We start from the raw sequence: 18,712 nt of genomic DNA, 5'->3' as shown, positions 1-18,712 counted from the left end.
AGAGAGAGAGAGAGAGAGAGAGAGAGAGAGAGAGAGAGAGAGAGAGATAGGTAGAGAACGAGCGTCAAACGAGATAGAGAATGCAGGCTATAACAACACTAAGTATAAATTATTACCATACGGTTTCCAGTGCACAACAGCTATCTAAAGCTCCTTTTAATTCTTGTACAAATAAAAAGGAAATGCGCATTTTGGTTTCGCGTGTACAACGTCTCTAAATCAGAGAGAGAGAGAGAGAATGCGCCAAGTATTTCACGCTACGACCAGATAGCAAAATATTTTCTATGTGCATTTTGCTGGTGATGGGCTTCGCAGCCTGGTTGCTGTGGCAATGCGTATTAAGATATTTAAAGTATTCGTGATTATATGTTGGAATGAAAGCCACTTCACACTCGTGAAATGCGTCACTCAAAATATGCTCTTGAATTAGATTGATCGATACGCAAACATGCAAATATTGTCGGGCTGTCATCGTTTGTGATTGGCGAGGCGCGCCAACTACCCAACGAAATGCATAACTTTATTAGGCTTCGATGATTATACGATCAATTACTGGCGGGGAAATTTATTCTAAATTGTCATTTTTTAGTGGCATAAGAGAAGACAATTTAATGCCGCCGCCGCCGTTAGTGCGTGTATAATGTTTTTGCAGACCCTTTTTGCCGCAATCCGTTTTGCAAGTGTACGAAATACAAGAACAACAACAATGGCATGCCGGCAAAAAAAAGGGTCACCGACAGTTTTGTTCTGCACAAAGCCAAGTTGCATTTCAATTATGTTGCGAAATAATTAATAGCTTCAAAGTCGATTTTCATTATCAATTCGCACGACGGAGAGGGAAATTGTTCGTTTCAATGGGCATGCTATTTGAGAATTTGCCGCAGATCGGATTTTGTACCAGCAAATGCGCGAGTGTTTTGTACATTGTAGAGAACAATCTTTCTCTACCTGAAACATGTGTACCGACGAGTGTTACAAACGTTTTAATTCACTTTTTGTTGAACGTTTGTTCGTTTGCACATCTACATTTCGGTTTTTTTTGTTCTATTCGCCTTACAGTCGGCTGCCTCGCGGATTGTATCGAGCAACCAAGACGTATTTAATTCAATTGAGATACAATACTTTACACGGTCAACATCGAAAAAATTACGCGGTGATTAAATTAAAGTATTTTCTACTTTTTCTTCACTTTTTGCATCCATCGTTGCTCTGTGTGCACTGTGAAAAGTGCTCTGCTCCTTTTTCCTCACTGCTGTCGACGTGGTTCGAGCAAGTGCTTGTTTCGAAACTGAAAACATGTTATTACAAGTTGAGGTTTGAATACCATGTTCAGAATCAGTTGAGTTGTGTTGTAACTCGATTGTGTTTTTTTTCTTTGCCTCGTTCCGATTATCTTTCCTATTCCATTTGGAATAAGAGAAAGATTCATGAAAAAAAAGCAGCAACCAGTGCACAAATGCGTACGAAGAAAGTACTTTGGACGTGAAGAAAGAGAATCATGTGCACTAAACACGAGATGTAAAGGTCGAATTGAAATTACGATAACGCCAAATGCGTGCGACGAACGACTCGAGTAAAAAGAAGACCAATCCATGTGCAAGTGAGCGAAACTATCTGTACATTGGCAAGGAATTTCTCGAACCGTGATAAATTACATTCTTTTTATTTTACTCCATTCAGTTGCGCGCTGCTCTTCATTACATCCTCTGTGATTTGGATTCGAACGGCGAATAAATAAAAACGCGCACAGAACATATCCAAGCCATTGTAGCAACAGCAGTCACAGCAGCGGTTACATTTTCGTTTTTCATTAATTTACTTTCATGTTGAAATATCTCCGGTTTGCAATCCGGCCAAGGCGCAAACACATGGAAAACAAACAAGAGTCGCGGCTACACATGCTTACGTCACACAAATCTTAAATCGACCACGATATAAATCAACGTAATCAATTATGGTTTATTGATCTTTTCGAGGCAACAATTGTAGCATGGGCAAACACTTCACCGAACGGCACAAATATTCACCGTCGACCGGTGAATGCCATCATCCTATCGCAGCCAATCATGGCATCGTTAGTATGGTCGTAGTTTTTTATTTCCCTCATCAATTGCACGCTCAAGTGCGAAAAAAACACACACACAGAGAGAAGAACCAACGCACAAATCTATAGAATTTTTGATACAGTATTTATTTATTTATTCTACTGTGTGGTTGTTGTTCACTTGTTTTGTTGGTTCCATTCTTGCTCACTTACCCATCCACATTGTTGGTCAAATTATTTGATCAAAGACTTCGCATCAATTTGATTGATAGCGGTCAATTAAGTTTTTAATGTGTTGAAAAAACGTTCATACAATATGAAGCAAAAAAAAGCCCAATTCTTAAAGCAAACAACGACGGCGACGACGACGACGACGACGACGAAGCCACACAAAATAATCTCTTTAATATGCAAAACACTGTGGCGGTGCCAGCAGTTTTTTTCTTCTATTATTCCTGTTCTTTGTATTCTCTGGTTCAGCACTTGTTTTTTTCTTCCACTGCGGTCAAAGGCAGAGCACGCTTTTGAAACAGATAAAAATGAAATGAAAAGCACCTAAGTTTTTGAAAAATATTAAATGGTTTTCATTTATTATTGCAAAATTATGTCTTATTGAACTATCTTTATGCGTATCAACTATGAGTAAAAGTGCTTAGGAATCTTCTCATTTCAATGTTTTCTCGTTTTTCTTTCTGTTGGTGTGCAAAATTAGCTGGATCAATGGAATTTGACAACAAAAAAATGACAATCTATTAAAGTATTAAACTGAACAAGAAATTAGCGGCCAAGTTGACAAGAGGCTCGAAAAGAAACCACTTGCAAATTAACATTTTCAAAGGAAAATTTGTATCACATTAAAAACAAAACGAAATTTAAACAAATGTTTCATCTATTGCTCAACTATTTTCATACGTCTTGTTCTTAGCTAAACTCACTGAATTATTGGCTCTCGTTCAGTGGACCATTTGATGCATACAAATAACTAGACACAAAAAGCATTTTATATTTCATTCATCATTATTATCGATTGGAATTAGCGAAACAGATTCATTCAAATTGAATGTATACAACTATAATTCGATCACAGATCCATAGTACATTGAATTTTTTCTTCTTCGAAAAACACACACTTATCCAGAACATTTACGTTTTCCTCATTCGATTTTGTTTGTGACGACATAAATGTGGCCTGTCGGATTGCTGGGATTCATAATTTTGATCATAAATGTCTAATTGAAGTCTTATTAGTCGTGTTGACCGCCGTAAAAGAATAAAGTTACATTTCCTTATATAGTATTTTAATATCTTCTCATGAAACTATACACATATAATATATATTATCGATTATATGCACATTGAACGCCACATAAAACGAGATTCATACACCGCAAACGCATTGCGAACACATGACACTTTGTTTATGCTCGTCCCCGTGACGTCAATGGGATCAAATGGCCGGCTTTCTTTCAAATTATGTGTTGATTTGTAGCAGATTTATTTAATTAATACGTACATTTACAATAATAATCAATATGTGTTCGAAACATTGGAATTATGATTCAAAACAACGTAAAATGTTTAAAAAAAATATAGAAAAAAAATTATTACGATTATCATACAGAAAATACATAGAGTTCAATTTTCTATCGAATGAGCGTGAAAATATAGCTTTTTTACTTTTCTTTTTCAATGGAAAACATATTAGAAAACTGGAAAACGCAAATTGATACACAAAGATACTTAATAAAACTGGAGATTTTGAAATGTCTTTTGGAATTAAAAAAAAAATTGTTTATCGTGATGGCCAGTAAAAGTTTGGACATCACCTCGATTTGATCCGTGATCGATGATCTTCGGCTTAGTATGTTGAGTTGCGTTGTTGTGTTGGTGTTTGCATGGGAGAGAGGGGAGGGGCTGTTGATTTAAGCTGATGTCCAAATGATACACGATTTGGCTCGATCCACCGTTGCCAATACTGAGCTGAATGGATTCCATGAGACGGCCGTCACAGCAGCAGCACTGCGAATAAACAAACCACCCGGTCTTGGGAGGTGAGAAAACAATGTTTTCCATTTTGATGCAAACGATTACACATTTACGCAAAAAAAAATAGTTGTCATTGCATTTTTTTTCGTTCTTTCCAATGAAATTGGTTGAAATGAAATGAAATTTGGAAAAATTGAGTCATCACCACAAAATGAAATTAAATGAAATGCTGGTGTGACCACAAAACTTTCTAAGTTGCTCCGCAAATTGTGATACAAAATGAATTCGCGAGGTGTGAATCACGTAAAAATACAAGAAAATAAGGTTGATTGAATATGAGTGTTTCTGCCGAATCGGTTTTCCATTTCAATTGAGAAAGAGAGGAAAAAAAATGATTGAATTTCCTCATTCACTTTCTTTTCACCCGAGAGAATGAAAAAAGGGCAGCCTTTTAAAAAAGAGAAATTTAAATGCCCACAGAATCGTTCATTTTTTCATTCTTCGCTTCCTCCAATTCGGTGTACGTGTGACTCACAATGAAATGAATTGATTGCATTGTGTTTTTGGTACGTTTTCTGGTGCAACTTAGAAAGATATGTGGAGAACTGATGGTGCGGTTGTTGTTGTTGTTGTTGTTGTTGTTTCTTTTTTTTTCTTTTTTCGTTTGGTCTAACTTACAAGCAAAAGTAAATGGGAATCGGTGAAACACACACACACACCGCACATTATGAAAGCGAATGAGTTTCGAGGCACATTGCACTCAGAAATGCGTATGATTTGCAATTGCCCAAAGTGAAATCCAAAAGAAAATGAAAGCAACAACATGTCTTACAGCACATCCACATAATTTTTAAGCAAAACACTTACATATACTCACACAAGAACAAGAACAGAAAAAGCGCATTTTTTTGCAAAATGTAACACTTACGAATTTTCCTTAAGCGTGCCTTCCAACTGCCCATTGATATTCCAGACGAATATTGCACCGTCATTTGAGCCAGCCGCAATGCGACTCGTATCACGGCTAAACGAAACACGGGACCAGTCACAGCTAACTTTAAAATTGTCATTGCTGCTCATGACACCGTACAGCAACCGAAACAAAAAAAAATAATAAAAAGAGAGGAGGGGAACAAGTATTATTCGCTGTTTTCGGATTCGACCTGTGTGTGAACCGGCCGAACATACACTCAGAAAGAGAAAGAAAGAATGAAACAAAGAGATTTCCAAAGATACGCTACCTAAACGATCTGATTATCTGGTTCATGCGTAAATCCAATAACTTAATTGTATCGTCACGAACACAGCTCAGTAAATATTGACAATCTTTCGATAGATCCAACGATGTAATTTTACCTTGTAGCACAATTTCGTTGGCCGAACAATCGGTTCGTGTATCCCAGAATCGGATTTTTTTGTCGTAATGTCCACTGATGATGGTGGTACCGGATACATCGGTGCCCGTTGTGACTAAATCGTTGCAACTAGAACCAGCGAATTTCGTTTCAACACATGCTCTACTCCGTAAGTCCCATATTTTCAATGTACGATCGTGACTTCCAGTTACGACTTTCGATGGTTCGCCCAAGAACTTAGCTGCCATCACTTTCCCACTGTGCCCAGTCAACGTATGCTATTTTATGAAAAGAGTCACATCGAAACCATTAATTTATCGATTAGGCATTGGACAAAAACAAAATTCTACTACAACAACGGCGACAGCAACACAATTCTTTTTCCTTCGCTTCCTTCGGATTCAAGCGAAAAAATGAAAATTGTCTGGATTTACTCTTATTCGGTTCTCATTTTCAAATGCAAACAATCAATTTGGATGTTCAGGCTAATTTGTTAGTTCAATTGAATAACGATCAATTTCATCTGCAATTGATGCAAATGGTCAGTTAGTTCGGGCAGAAAAAAAAACGAACCCGAAAAAAAACACAAACAAAAACAAAACACAGACAAAAACATAAAGGCATTCTTCTTTTTCATATACTATAATTTCTCGGGCATGTAATTGAATCGGCCATGTACGACGAACGTGAAAATCCCACGATATTAAACAAGATATCGGAATTTTCGGATCTGAGCATTCGAAGAGTCAAGCGAGAAAATAATGTGCAAATCGAATAAATTTGTTTTCGTTTGTCGAATCGGTCAGGCAGAACGCCACTCAATACAGTTAGCTTATCCGTTCGACTTGAGTTAATCTATTATAATAGCGCGTTCGAAAAGTATACTCCACAGCAGCAGCAGCAGCCGAAAAAGCGAAGAAGAGATATACACATGGCCTGACAATATGGAAATTGATCACGGTCTCGAGCGCTCGTGCGCGCATATCAAATCAATCTACTGCTTCATTCTTTATTTAATGGAAACTGAATGACAGAAGCCACAATGTACCGTGCAATGGCTGGTCGGCAAAAATTTTGGACACGGCGTCTATAGGCTTATTTATTGGCTATATACATGACTTATCGAAAAGAAACTAATCGCTTCATTTACACACTCAATAGCACGGGATTACAATTATAATCGGATTGTGTGTGAGGTTGCTCAAGTGAATGAGAGTGTTGAAAATTGATGGAGATTTCAACACTTTTGCTTCACATTACCCATTCACAGAACGAATTGAATGGTCAGTCAATTTCGGCGAGCTGCTCTCAAATTATACACATTTTGCTCGGCAATCAATTATTCAAAATGCTCGTGAATTATCATATCTTTTGCAATTGATTTATTTGCATCAACTCAGAAGAAAAAACAACGAGGGACGATTCGATCGATAGATTAAAAAAATTAATCAAATGATTTTCCGATGGCGTTTAACTACTGACTGTGGATAATCACATCGGAATGATCAGAAGAGAAAGAGAGAATTCAAACTTCCGATGCTGCTCAGTATGAGTAGATTGTTATCTCGAGCGCGAAATGCAAACAGCAGAACTAACACACTCGGGAATTTCGAATATCTAAATTAATTCTTTATAGTGTTCCATCATTGGAAACGAAGCAGCTCAACTTACAAAACTATTGCGGTGGAATTGAATGTAATCAGATTATGCAGCACCATGAAATTGATGGGCTTGAGAATGATTCTGAAATCATTCATCAACCATGACTTTATGTGGTGTGGAGCTGTATCGTTGGCTGTACGCCATCATATTCGATGCTGCCACCGCCGTCGCTGCTGCTGCTGCGCGCGCCTTGAACCACCGATCTCTACACGTCAAAATGGATCGATCAACAGAGTAAATGAATAACAATATTATTTACGTCAAGAAGAGCTTACATATCGCGAAGTGTTCACTTAAGCGTGGATTAATGTATGCGGTTAAAGCGATTAGCAATGGGAAAAAGTGCATTTCTTTCCTTCGATTTTCATCCAGATTTTGAGCGAATGAGAGAAAGAGAAAGAGACAGAGAGAGGACTGAGAATGTGTCTGGAGCCATTTCATGATTCTTCTCACATGGAAACGTAAATATACGACCACCCCATGCTGAAATTGATTGGTAACTGTGTGATGACAACGATACCGACAGTATTTTCAACACTCAACCGATCATAATATTTTGATTAAAAAAAAACGAAATAAGAAGAAGAAGATAAGAATATAGGAGGAACAACATATGCATGGATCGGCGAATCGAAATATGTACGGTTTCTTTTGTTTTTGGTTTTCGCTTCAAACATGATTCATCTTTGTGGGTTTGAGATAATTTGTCGAACATCTCTCTGATCCGATATATGGGCTGCAACAAAAACACATAGCATTCATTTATCGTATCATGTTCCGCATTCGCAATTCTATTGTTACATATCAATAACAATTGAATGCTTTTCGATCCGATTCTAACGGCCGTACGTATATCTTAAGAACATTAGCTACGCAGCAGTATCAGCAGCAGCAGCGGCGGCGGCGGCAGCGCAAAAACAAAAAAAAAACGTGATGATAGCAGAAGTGTTCGATAAGAAGTCAATAAACTTATCGTTTCGATTCATTGCGAACAAAAGCTCTTAGTTTCTTATAGCCTCGGCTTGGCCATCAATTTCATCACTAATATTTTTGTTACTCATATCCGAAATGCTCTCACGTACGGTCGCTAATACTCTCTCTATCTGATTTCTACCGTTGTTCACATGCCGTATTTTAATTTTTCTTGTTAAATTTTGAATTAGGCATCGTTTTTCATAGCAAATCCAACACAATAGTCGCTAGAATTTCGATGAGTGGGACAGTGTAGAAGAAGACTTGACGAAAAAAAAACACGTCTATGTACGATTTTTGGGGCGAAAAAAAAAGTGTGTGAGACTGAGACACAAGTTAAAGAAAATAAAAGTTCAAAATAAATTTTGGTTCCGACACGTAGTTTGAAAGTTACTTTGAACCTGAGACCATAGAAAACTCTTTCCACATAAATGCAATATTCTCCATGGAAATGGGTATTGGTTTGCTCATCATTTTTCTTCGTTCGATTGAGCAAAGAATGTGATCGCATTTTTGCACCAATACATTAACTGACAAACAATGTTCTCAACACGATCTCAGGAGAGAACAGTACATATCCAGTTGGTTTCTTTTTTATTTCCTTCGATTCTCACATTGTTGTGGCTAAACAAAGATCTTGCTTCAACCGTATACACATGAAGAAACTAGAATATCAACAATACAATGGTTTAGAAGCCCGTAGTAACGAGAGAGAGAGAGAGAGAGAGAGAGAGAGAGAGAGAGAGAGAGAGAGAAGAAGAAGAAGAAGAAAGAAAAAAACATGATCAATCCCAGCCAACTAAACACACACACCAGCCAAATGAACTTGAAGAATCGATCTGAACGTGCCAAAGTGTATCTTACCAATTAGTACATTTTGCTTGAGTTTTCGTCAGTTTTTCGTTAGCGACTAGCGACACGTTCGTTTTTCTTGCCTCTATCGCTCTTGCTATCTCCCTCTCCACAAAACCAAATGAAGAAATCTCCATTTTTATGAGCTATTACCTATTAGCAACAATAAAATAGATGAAAACCGATAAATGTATACACACATTCGAAAGATGAACGAAAGGAACAAAAACACCTTTTTTTATTCAACTATGCGCACGACCACGAAGTGTACGGAGTAGCGGTTTTGAGGTATTCACAATGAAACACTCCATGCGATTCCATCTATTTCAACAAATCAATATTTTTTTTTTCATTCTCTTCGTCTTCAAATCCTGAAAATGGAATTTTCGTGTATTTGTTTTATTGGACGCACTTTAAATGGAATGAGATTTTCATCTATCCAGTTTGGTTTGTTCCCTCAGTTGACGCGGTTAATTGGCGAATATTCGGGTTCGTTCGTGTGTGTGTGTTTGTTGTTTTTTTTTTTTTTTTCATCTCGCACTCGTAAGTGACCCAAGTGTGTTTAAACGGCGGACAATATGTATGGAAAATTGTTGTTGGTGCAGAACAATGGACAAGATTAAAATGAGCAAAAACTCATAGCTTTTGAAACAGTTATGTGTATTTCACAATTCTTTGCGAATTTTATGATCGAACAAAAACTGAGTCTAGTGGAGATTTTGGTCAAAAGACAAAGAACAAAAATATGAGCGAAAAAAAACCCCAGAGAATACGTTCATGTTTCCCGTTCAAGTATTGTTCTTATCGAATTCAGTGTAAGCAATAAATCCGTGGAAAAAGATCGATAAAGACGCAATCAAACGAAGCATACATATATTCGGGAATTGGAAAAAAAGCAATCGTGAGAATGAAAAGCGAAAACAAAACAGAAGCAAACGGAACACTCATTCAAACTAATTGAATCCTCCATTGTATTATTATTCACACAGGATGCATTTAAAAGTTTTCAAATTCTTTTTGTCACTCCATTACACAAAGTTACTATTCTAATCGATGAATTTGGAGAATGTACAAAGAACAACGGAAAATAGACGAAGAAAAAACGATTGAGAAATGTAAGAAATGAGAAAGAGAAGAAAACAGACGACGACGACGAAGAAGAAGAAGAAGTACTCATGACAAACCAACAAGCAAACAATATTTTTTCCAAAGGCACGACAGAAAAGTCATATCCATGTTTGAGAATGATTAATAGCAAATAAAGTGGAAGAGAAGATGAGACGGTCGAATAAAAAAAGAAAAGTCGAATTGCTGCCCTGCACTCTCTCAAATGCACACATATACCGCCAAACACCGGGGAAACGGTAGAATGAGAAAAAAAGAGCCAACTCGATCCAACCAAGTGTTTCCGCACTTTGATTCGAAACAAAACATCGATGCATTTTCAATCGATTCTTCTATTCTAACTCGATTCAGCACTTCCACTCTATCGACTTTCTTTTACACGGTGGAAGAAAAAACTCACAATGCCTTTTAATTTCACTGGCTGACTCCAATTCGATCGCATTCATTATTGTCACACTCACAGTGCATGCACTTTGTTGGCCAATATCGTCTCGTCGAGTTACTCTTTTTCGATGCGGTGCATTTGCAGTGCAGCGCTAGCAAAACGACGACTATGACGACGACGACGACGACGACAAAAAAAATCGAATTCAAAACCAACGGAAATAAAAAAAAAACCAAACGGGGAAAAATGGCAAAGTTGATAAAATGAAGCAAATTCAACGCGCATCGACTCTTTGCGAAAGAAAAACAAAACAGATATACTTATATATATAGAAAGAAGTACGAAAAAAATCGATACGTACGGGACCAACCGTTCCCTTTAAACGTTTTGAATTGGTCTCCCTATAAAATGTCGTGAAAACGAAAACAAGATTGTTTCTGTACAATTTTTCTATTTCATTTCTGCTATTTTTATCGTTTATTTATTTTTATTTTGTATGGTTGATTTTTTTGTTTTCGTTCATTCGTTCGTTGCTGTTGTTGTTTGTTTGTTTGTTTGTTGTGTGTCGTTGCAGTTCTGTGCTGTGCTGTGCTTTTGCTCCACTCGACTTGCCATTTCGAGAAATAAGTGCATGGGATGGCAAAAGGCTATGAGAAGCGAAAATTCATGCCAAGAAAATCGAATCAAGAAAAAGTACATAGATGGGAAAATAATGAATTGTGAATACCAATGAAGGCAAAATGGAAAAAAAAATGTAGTTTAAATCACGGAGAGTATTTTTTTTTCTGTCGCGCTTTGCCATTTGGATCGCATATAAGTACATATTTGATATTTACGAATAAGTTTATTTAGTTCAGGTCCTCTTTAATCGAAGAAAAAAAAAATGTGCCACAAAATGCACCGTACATACCACGAAGTGGAATACAGAGGAGAGCGAGAAAAAAAACCAACAGAGTGCCACAGCACACACAGAGCAGAGACACACCGAAAAAAAGCAGGCAACACAAGAGAAAGAGAGAAAAAAAACAACCAACAAAAACACAGAATCGAATGCACACAACGGCGATGCAAGCAAGAACAAACACAGAAAAGAAGAAAAACAAAATAGATAAATACCAGGGATGAAAGAGCATTATCACGATAGCTAAATGTTTGTGTCTTGTAAACACAATCTCAAAATAAAGTAATAATATGGCCGACAATTTCGATCCATTTGAACGCAAACAAAACAAAACTAAAAATCACACCAAATAAACGAATTTAAATTTATCGGCAGCAGCATTTCGGTGGACAAGAGAAAGGAAGTTGGTGTGTGTGTTCGATTGGGCAGTTTGGCGTGAGATTTGTGTGAGCGACCGGGCGAGAGAAAAAAAAAACTCTATGATCTGCTCAGAAAGACACAGAGTGTAGAAGAGATGCGTTTTTGAGTGTTCGTTTAAGCTGACTCATTGATGTCATTGATGGCACATCAATTTCTCGTTGCCGAGCATTCTTCTTTTCCGCTGATGATGCACGCTTGTCCGGCAACATTAAACCCACTGAAAGGAAACCCGTTGTTTGTGAAACCCGTTGTTATCACCAGGTTGTTGATTCCATAATTTATAGATTTGAATGTCACTTTGTATCATTCATCTTGGCTGTCGTGCGTCAATGTATGTGCATGGCGTGATCTCGTTGCATTTCGCACAAGATAAGAATATTGCGCGCACGAGTGTGAGCACGAACGCATATTCGTTCGCACCACATATTCTCTTTTTACTCTTTTGCATGCAGCCATCGTTTACATATGGTTGATCATTTTCCAATCATCATAAATATCGAACGAAAACGAAGGGGGAAAAAAATATAAAAACACAAAAATTTACAGCTGTAAAAATTTCAATTGCATTTTTTCCAAAGAACTTAATTATAGTGGCATTTTACTTATAGTAACTGTCTTCATTTTTTTTTCTCTTTTCCTTCTTCTTCATTTAATCATTCCATCTTCCACATCCGATGCATTTACGTGCTGTCGCTGCAGATCGTTAATTGTGCATTCATTTAAAAGTAAAATTCCCATATTTGATTCAGCGAAGAAGCACACAGCGCAAAAAGGCGACAGCGAAAAGTGGACACAGATCTAACTTGGCTGCTGGAATTTAATCACTCGTGACGATAACGTCGACGTTTCTCCCTCTCTCTTACTGCCAGTGAATTTGATCAGCCGAACGTAAAGCATTTTTGCCGTAAAGCATTCCGCGGAATTTCCGCCTATGGTCAAGCAGTTTAATTGAAGAGGTAAGTTTTATTTGACATGCTCTGTGTGCAACTGTTTGCTTTTAGTTTATATTTCACATTGTCTTTTTGTCCATCCATTTTGAATTCGATTTTTATTCCTCTCTCTCTCTCTCTGTTCATTTTTTTTCATGAATCATTTGTTTTCGCATTGTGGCAAAAAGCATTATGTGAAAATTCGTTTCTGAAAATAACATTGAAGACTTATCAATGGAAAATATGTCAAAATCGATCGGGTTTTTTTTCTTTCTTTCTTACATCAAATATGGAATGAGACATATTTTTTTCTCCAACGTGACAAGTGATTTAAAGAAAAATATGTTGTTTTGAAATGCCTGTTCATCAGCAGTCAAATTAATTTCATGTAATGATTCCAAAGATAGAACAGAAGTTGAGTGGACTGAAATGCTCGAACACTCACACATAGGTACATGTGGAAAGAGATAGAAAGAGGTTGAGTCTAGTGTATGTGTGGGGAAATTTATCGATTAAAGAAAAGTACTTTATAACGGTTTAGACAACTGACTGGTCAGCCGTCTTACTGCATTTCTCACATTGTATTGTCACCTTTTTTTTCATGAATGATAAAGGAAATTCATAGCACTTGTCTCATACGGACCATTAGGATATTTTAGATGACATCCGATGGAATTGTGCGCTTTTTTTTCTCGAATTGCGTACATTTTAACATTTTCAGTGCACTGTCTTTTAGTCCACAGTCGCAACATAAACATAAAGAATTGAATACGTTCATAGTTCATAAAAACAACAAATATGTCAAATGACCATACTTTCAATACTTGGCTCTTAATCATGTCGTCTCTTTTGCTCACGCACTTTATTACACAATATTAAATGTTGTCAAACGGCTTTTCTAAATATAAACGAAAATGAAAAGGAGAAAAAAAACCACCTTCACACACCGGCCGGAACGATGTAAAAAAAATAAATAAAAAAAAATATGCATTCACATATAGTCGCCGCATCGGAAAAAGTACATAAATAAGCAGACAGAAAAACTGTTAGTGGAAAAAAAAGGAATGAGACTAACAGAAGTTGGAATGGAGAAAACAAAACAAAAAATCGCTCACGAAAACGAAAAAAAAACTGATGGAAAAAGCGTATCAGGTGTGTGCGTATGTGTTCACATCACAGAATATTTACAAACAGACAGAGTCACAAATTATACAAATGATGGAGGACATTTCACAAGGAATAGCTACGAGCATTATAATGAAAACAAATATGAAAACAACAAACAAACACAGAAAAAAAAGAACCACTGAACGAAGGACAGCGCGCGAGCATTGAGCATCTACTTATACCCGTGCGCAAGCGCGTTCGTTCGCCTCTCTACCAACCAAACGACAGAAAAAAATGAATAAAAATATTAAAAAAAAAAAACGGCAGACGCATATTCATCTAGGCGTCTTTGTGCATCACAGAACAGCCCGCAATGTAAATAATCACAGCGATAGACTCCACTTGAATTACAATCAATATCATCGCAATCACCAATCTGCACTTTGAAATGGCATCAAAGGTAATAAAAGACGCATCTCTCTGTGCAACGTGTGTTTTTTTTCGGTTTTGCCTGGGCTCAGCTCTCGGTGCGTTTGAATTATGCATACCGTACTATAATTTATATCGGGCGAGCGATCGCGATGAGCGAGTGAGTGTTGGTAGCCACTGGGTCTTATTACATTTGGTGTTTCGATCAACGCCACATTCACACATTCGCACCAATCCCAATTTCGTTCGAGATGAGTTTTTCGTCATTGTTTTTTTTTCAATCTTTTTTTTCCAGAATCGAATGCAGAAATTTAATAATGATACCTGCAAGCCGATCGGAGCAAATGTGTTTGTGTCTGTGCGCATGTATCTCTTGTCTGCGCGTCTCTGTGTGTGTAGAACATGCACCGCACAATGATTAAGTTGGAATAAAAGTGCATGTGTCGCTTTATTAAAATCTGATCGATATGTCTATAAATAGTTAGTTGTTCCAACCATCTCAATAGATTCCAATGAGATGCGAGTTTATTGTAGGATTGCTGCGTAATTTTTTTTTCTTTTAGTTCCATTTCGCCTACTCGTGCTGTGTGCACTTTTTTCTGTGCCCTTGTCTATAATTCCAAAGTTGCCAATGATTAAGTGTATGCTCTGGCGTATTGCTCCAGAGACTGGATTGAATTTGAACAACCATTCCAATGTAGAAAATATCAGGTTTCTATTTTTCTACGCTGGAGCGTTGTTGCCCCTTGGGCAGATGCAAGAGTTGAACAGAGGAGAGAAAAAAAAAGAGCAACATCAACAACAGATGAATAAAAACGAAATCAATGCGCACAAAAACAACCGAAGAAAAATGAGAATGCGAATGATGAAATAAAAACGAGAGTTTTTTAATCTCGTTTAAGCAGCTTATCTGGGCTGCAATCGCTTACATTTTCATTGCAAACCATATCATCGATATCAACACACACTGGATACACACTTTCGTACACATATATTCACACACACACACACACACACACACCGTATGTGATGACTGATGACAAATCAAATTGCAATTTACATTTGTCACGAGATAAATATCAAGATTCTATTCTTGTTCCGGGCGCACCAATTTTATCATCAATTCGATTCGTTACCGCTTTTATTGATTTTGACTGCTCGATAGCTTTAAATTAATCTTTCGTGATGGCTCATTTAACATTGTCATTGTCAATAGTTTTTATTTACACGAAGTCGCGCTGGTCGACCGGAGTATGTGCGTGTGTGTGTGTGTGTTTTTTTCACTCTCTTTCAACTCATTCTCATTCTCCCGTGTTCGATTCTCCACGTCTCTTGTCATACACACTCACTCAATATAATTTCAATGGTTTTTCTACATTCGAATAATATTTAGATAAACAACCGGCGATAGATAGGTGAGAATAGAAAATCAATTCATTTGGAAACACAGTCATTGAGATACAGAGTGGTGCGGGCAAAAGGAATTCAGAGAACACAGCACAATTTTTATTGATATGTTACTATTCGTTCGGGCTGTGCTTTTTTCTTTCTCCCCGGCCACTCTCAACCGAATATTATATATGTATCTCGCACTTAAGATCGATTTTTATCGCAAACGGCAAAAGATATCCATTTACACGATATCTCAAATGAAATTATTACACACAGAACATGGGATTTCTGTTGACAGTGAAACAGTGTTCTTGTTGTACGCAATAAATATGTTACATCGATTTTCCAGTCGCCTGGATTTTGACAGCCATGGCACATACTACACACACACACACACACACTCACCTCTTTTATGGCAAAGTTAATTCGATTCCACTCTTTTTGCCATAAGTCCATAGAGAAAAAAATGGATTTTAAATCTATTGCAGCATCAAATGTCAAAGTCCAAACATAAACTATCGATCGATCGTTTCAACCGTATGTAATACTATGTATTCGATTTCATTTCGAATTTCGATGGGAAAGAGGACGATAGAAGAGAGAAAAAAAAATTCAGTCTCTTCATTTCAACATTTCAGTTTAAAAACAGTCGAATTCCAGAGAATCAACGCACCAATTAACACTTCGAAGTGGCATTCGATAATACCCTCGAGCCAAAGTAGAATTGTTCACAAGTCAATTCTACATTGGAAATGGAAATCAGAGAACGAAACGACCGAGAGAGAGAAAAAAAAAACGTTGTACGTCCAAAAATAACGAAAGACACAAAAGCATCGCTTGAAAGTAAAAACTTGGTATGGACATGAATTACTCAAGCAATTGCATTCTTAAATATAATATGATAATTGCATTGGCAAAGCAACTATTTTTGTTTTTTGTTCTGCTTTTCGTTCACCTGTTGCTTGTCTCTCTGTCAGACTCTAAAATTGTGTGCTAAATTATGCGAGTTTTCCTTCGGCGGCGTTATGGTTTTTCTGATTTAGAATAAATCTCACGAATAAACAGAAACGAGTAAATTTCTGCAAGATCGTTGCTTGTTTATTTGTTGCTGTTTGTTGAATGAATGGTACATGATAAATCTCCTGGGTGTGTGTGTGTGTATGTGTTTTTCAGACAATTTCAAAAAAAACTAACCGCATACATATGTATGTGGCTATGCATGCCGCTCGAATCGTCTCTAGATTCAGTGAAGAAAAATTGCAATGAGGTGGAAAAAAGAGCTTCATTCATAAATGGCTTTCGTCGTGGCAATAAATAAAAACATGAATAAAAAAAAGAAAGATTCCAGAGTCAATGGAGAGAGAGAGAACGAAGGAAAAAAATGGATGAAAAGCTGGGCGAATACGTATAGCGAAGGAGAGAAAAAAAAAACCTCTAAAATGCTCTAGATATTTGCGGCAGTTGCCAGTTGTGAATACGATTAGAAGACATAAATTTGGTTTGCCGCTAAAAGGTATCCAACAGCGCATCGGCATCTAACGCATTTGAAGTCTCTCTTTCTCTCTGTCATAAACAAAAGAACCCACCGACCAGACGAATTTCCAAGATATAAATTAGCAATCTGTGTGCTACTTATAATAATTATTACGAGTTCTGGGTTGTTGATTCTTTTTTTTTGTACCATTTGCTAGTCATGTTGCTCTTCATACATACAGAGAGTTTGTGAATTTCACTCGTTACCCAAACGAAACTGTTCAGTGGCACGATCGAATGGCAGAGGAATATATGTACTGGACTCAGTAAGAACCACAACTTTTGCTTCCCGCTTTCGCGGTGCACTGTTACCAATAACGCTAATAGTGTTCGATGTGATGATTTTTTCTTGTGTGTGTTTCATGTTCACGCTGTTCCGATCTTGTACGCTCTTTGGGCTGAAACTGTGAAAGTCTTCCAAGTGCATTGCATATATTGGTCTCTTTGTTTTACGAATAATTGCAATGCGACGGCCCCAATGAAAATGCGGATAACAACATAAAATATAAATTTTATATCAAATAAAATTAGTCGGTTTTTGAAATATATACCGATGCCGGTCAATAAAACAATAATTCATTGCTTTTTTTTTTTACTCGTCTGACAATATTAAATCGGTTTTCATCAAAACCAAAAACAATGAAACGTCTGTGTGAACGATTACGATAGGAGAATGCGGGATCGCATTTACAGTGGCCATTGCCAATTAGTCAATTGAATGATTTTCTATTTTTTTCGCTTTCCTGATTTCTCATTGTTAAAAATTTGGATTCGTTTCCCTCAAATTAATTTTAAATTACAAGGCCAATTACTAAAGAGAGAGAGAGAGAGAGAGAAAAAAGGTAGTCGTAAAAAACATTCCGATATTCGTCTCGTTTGGTGCCGATCAATCTAGAGCACGGCATCGACATCGATAAAGAAGTGTGTTCTTTTATTTTATCGAAAAAACTGCAAGCGAACCACCGATTTGGCCCGAATTTCCAAAATTACATTCGATGCATGCCACATATTCTTGTTTGGTCGATGTGTTAGAACATGGCATTACCCCATGTTTTTCCCTCTATCTCTCCCTCGCTGTTGTCGTTATTGTTGTTATGTGCAATAATTTTCTTCATTCTGCTTTTTTCCACTGTTTCCTCTAGAAGGTCTTTTGTTTTCGAAACGTAGAATTCGTTTGACTGAATGTGGAAGCATCGGTTAATATGCGAGAATAATAGAGAAATGATTAATTTTTCCATCACAAATAGATACCTTGTGTGTGCGCGCTCTGGATTGTGTGGTTTCCGTTTTCGATTCAAGCAACAAGTGCATTCTTGCACTCGCCGACCCTCAGACAATGCATCGGATTCATATGCATGTATGAACGAAGAAACAGTGTTGTTGTTGTTGTTGTTGTTGTGTGTGTGTGTGTGTACGTGGTTATCAATGAACGCTATAATTTAATAGTATTTAATTTGCATCACATGGCAAATTACCATTGACCGAACTCGGTCTCATAAAAATCATCTCAAGTCTCTTATAACAATAACCGTAACATCAAATGCAGCAACCTGCAGTAGTATTGTAGTGCCTACTTTGTTACACATTGGCTACGAAAATTGTGAATTTTTTCTTTCTTTC

General features: G+C 37.1%; 2 protein-coding genes across 5 annotated transcripts in view; one reads left to right on the top strand and one right to left on the bottom strand.

Moving 5' to 3' along the window:
- Positions 1-18,712, top strand: part of LOC129578037 (uncharacterized) — a 90,941-nt gene that overhangs the window by 33,232 nt on the left and 38,997 nt on the right. Inside the window, exon 3 of the mRNA XM_055466082.1 lies at positions 12,402-12,658. The gene's annotated coding sequence lies outside the window, so the exon portion shown is untranslated. The remainder of the gene's footprint in view (positions 1-12,401; positions 12,659-18,712) is intronic.
- LOC129578039 (autophagy-related protein 16-1) overlaps positions 2,605-18,712 on the bottom strand; it is a 58,289-nt gene continuing 42,181 nt past the window's right edge. For 2 of the 4 annotated variants that reach the window (XM_055466083.1, XM_055466084.1), the window contains exons 8-10: positions 5,272-5,663; positions 4,959-5,102; positions 2,605-4,087 (exon numbers count right to left, since the gene is read on the bottom strand). In XM_055466083.1, coding sequence (XP_055322058.1) covers positions 3,967-4,087; positions 4,959-5,102; positions 5,272-5,663 — 657 coding nt within the window. In that variant the 3' untranslated portion in view covers positions 2,605-3,966. The remainder of the gene's footprint in view (positions 4,088-4,958; positions 5,103-5,271; positions 5,664-18,712) is intronic. The other 2 variants (XM_055466085.1, XM_055466086.1) reach the window with 1 other exon arrangement.

The sequence above is a fragment of the Sitodiplosis mosellana genome, unplaced genomic scaffold (genome assembly GCF_009176505.1).
Source record: "Sitodiplosis mosellana isolate CC-2019 unplaced genomic scaffold, AAFC_SMos_1.0 Smas_scaffold_6226, whole genome shotgun sequence".
Lineage (NCBI taxonomy): Eukaryota > Metazoa > Arthropoda > Insecta > Diptera > Cecidomyiidae > Sitodiplosis > Sitodiplosis mosellana.
The sequence above is the reverse complement of the archived record's forward strand: the minus strand, read 5'-3'. Positions and strand labels throughout refer to the sequence as shown.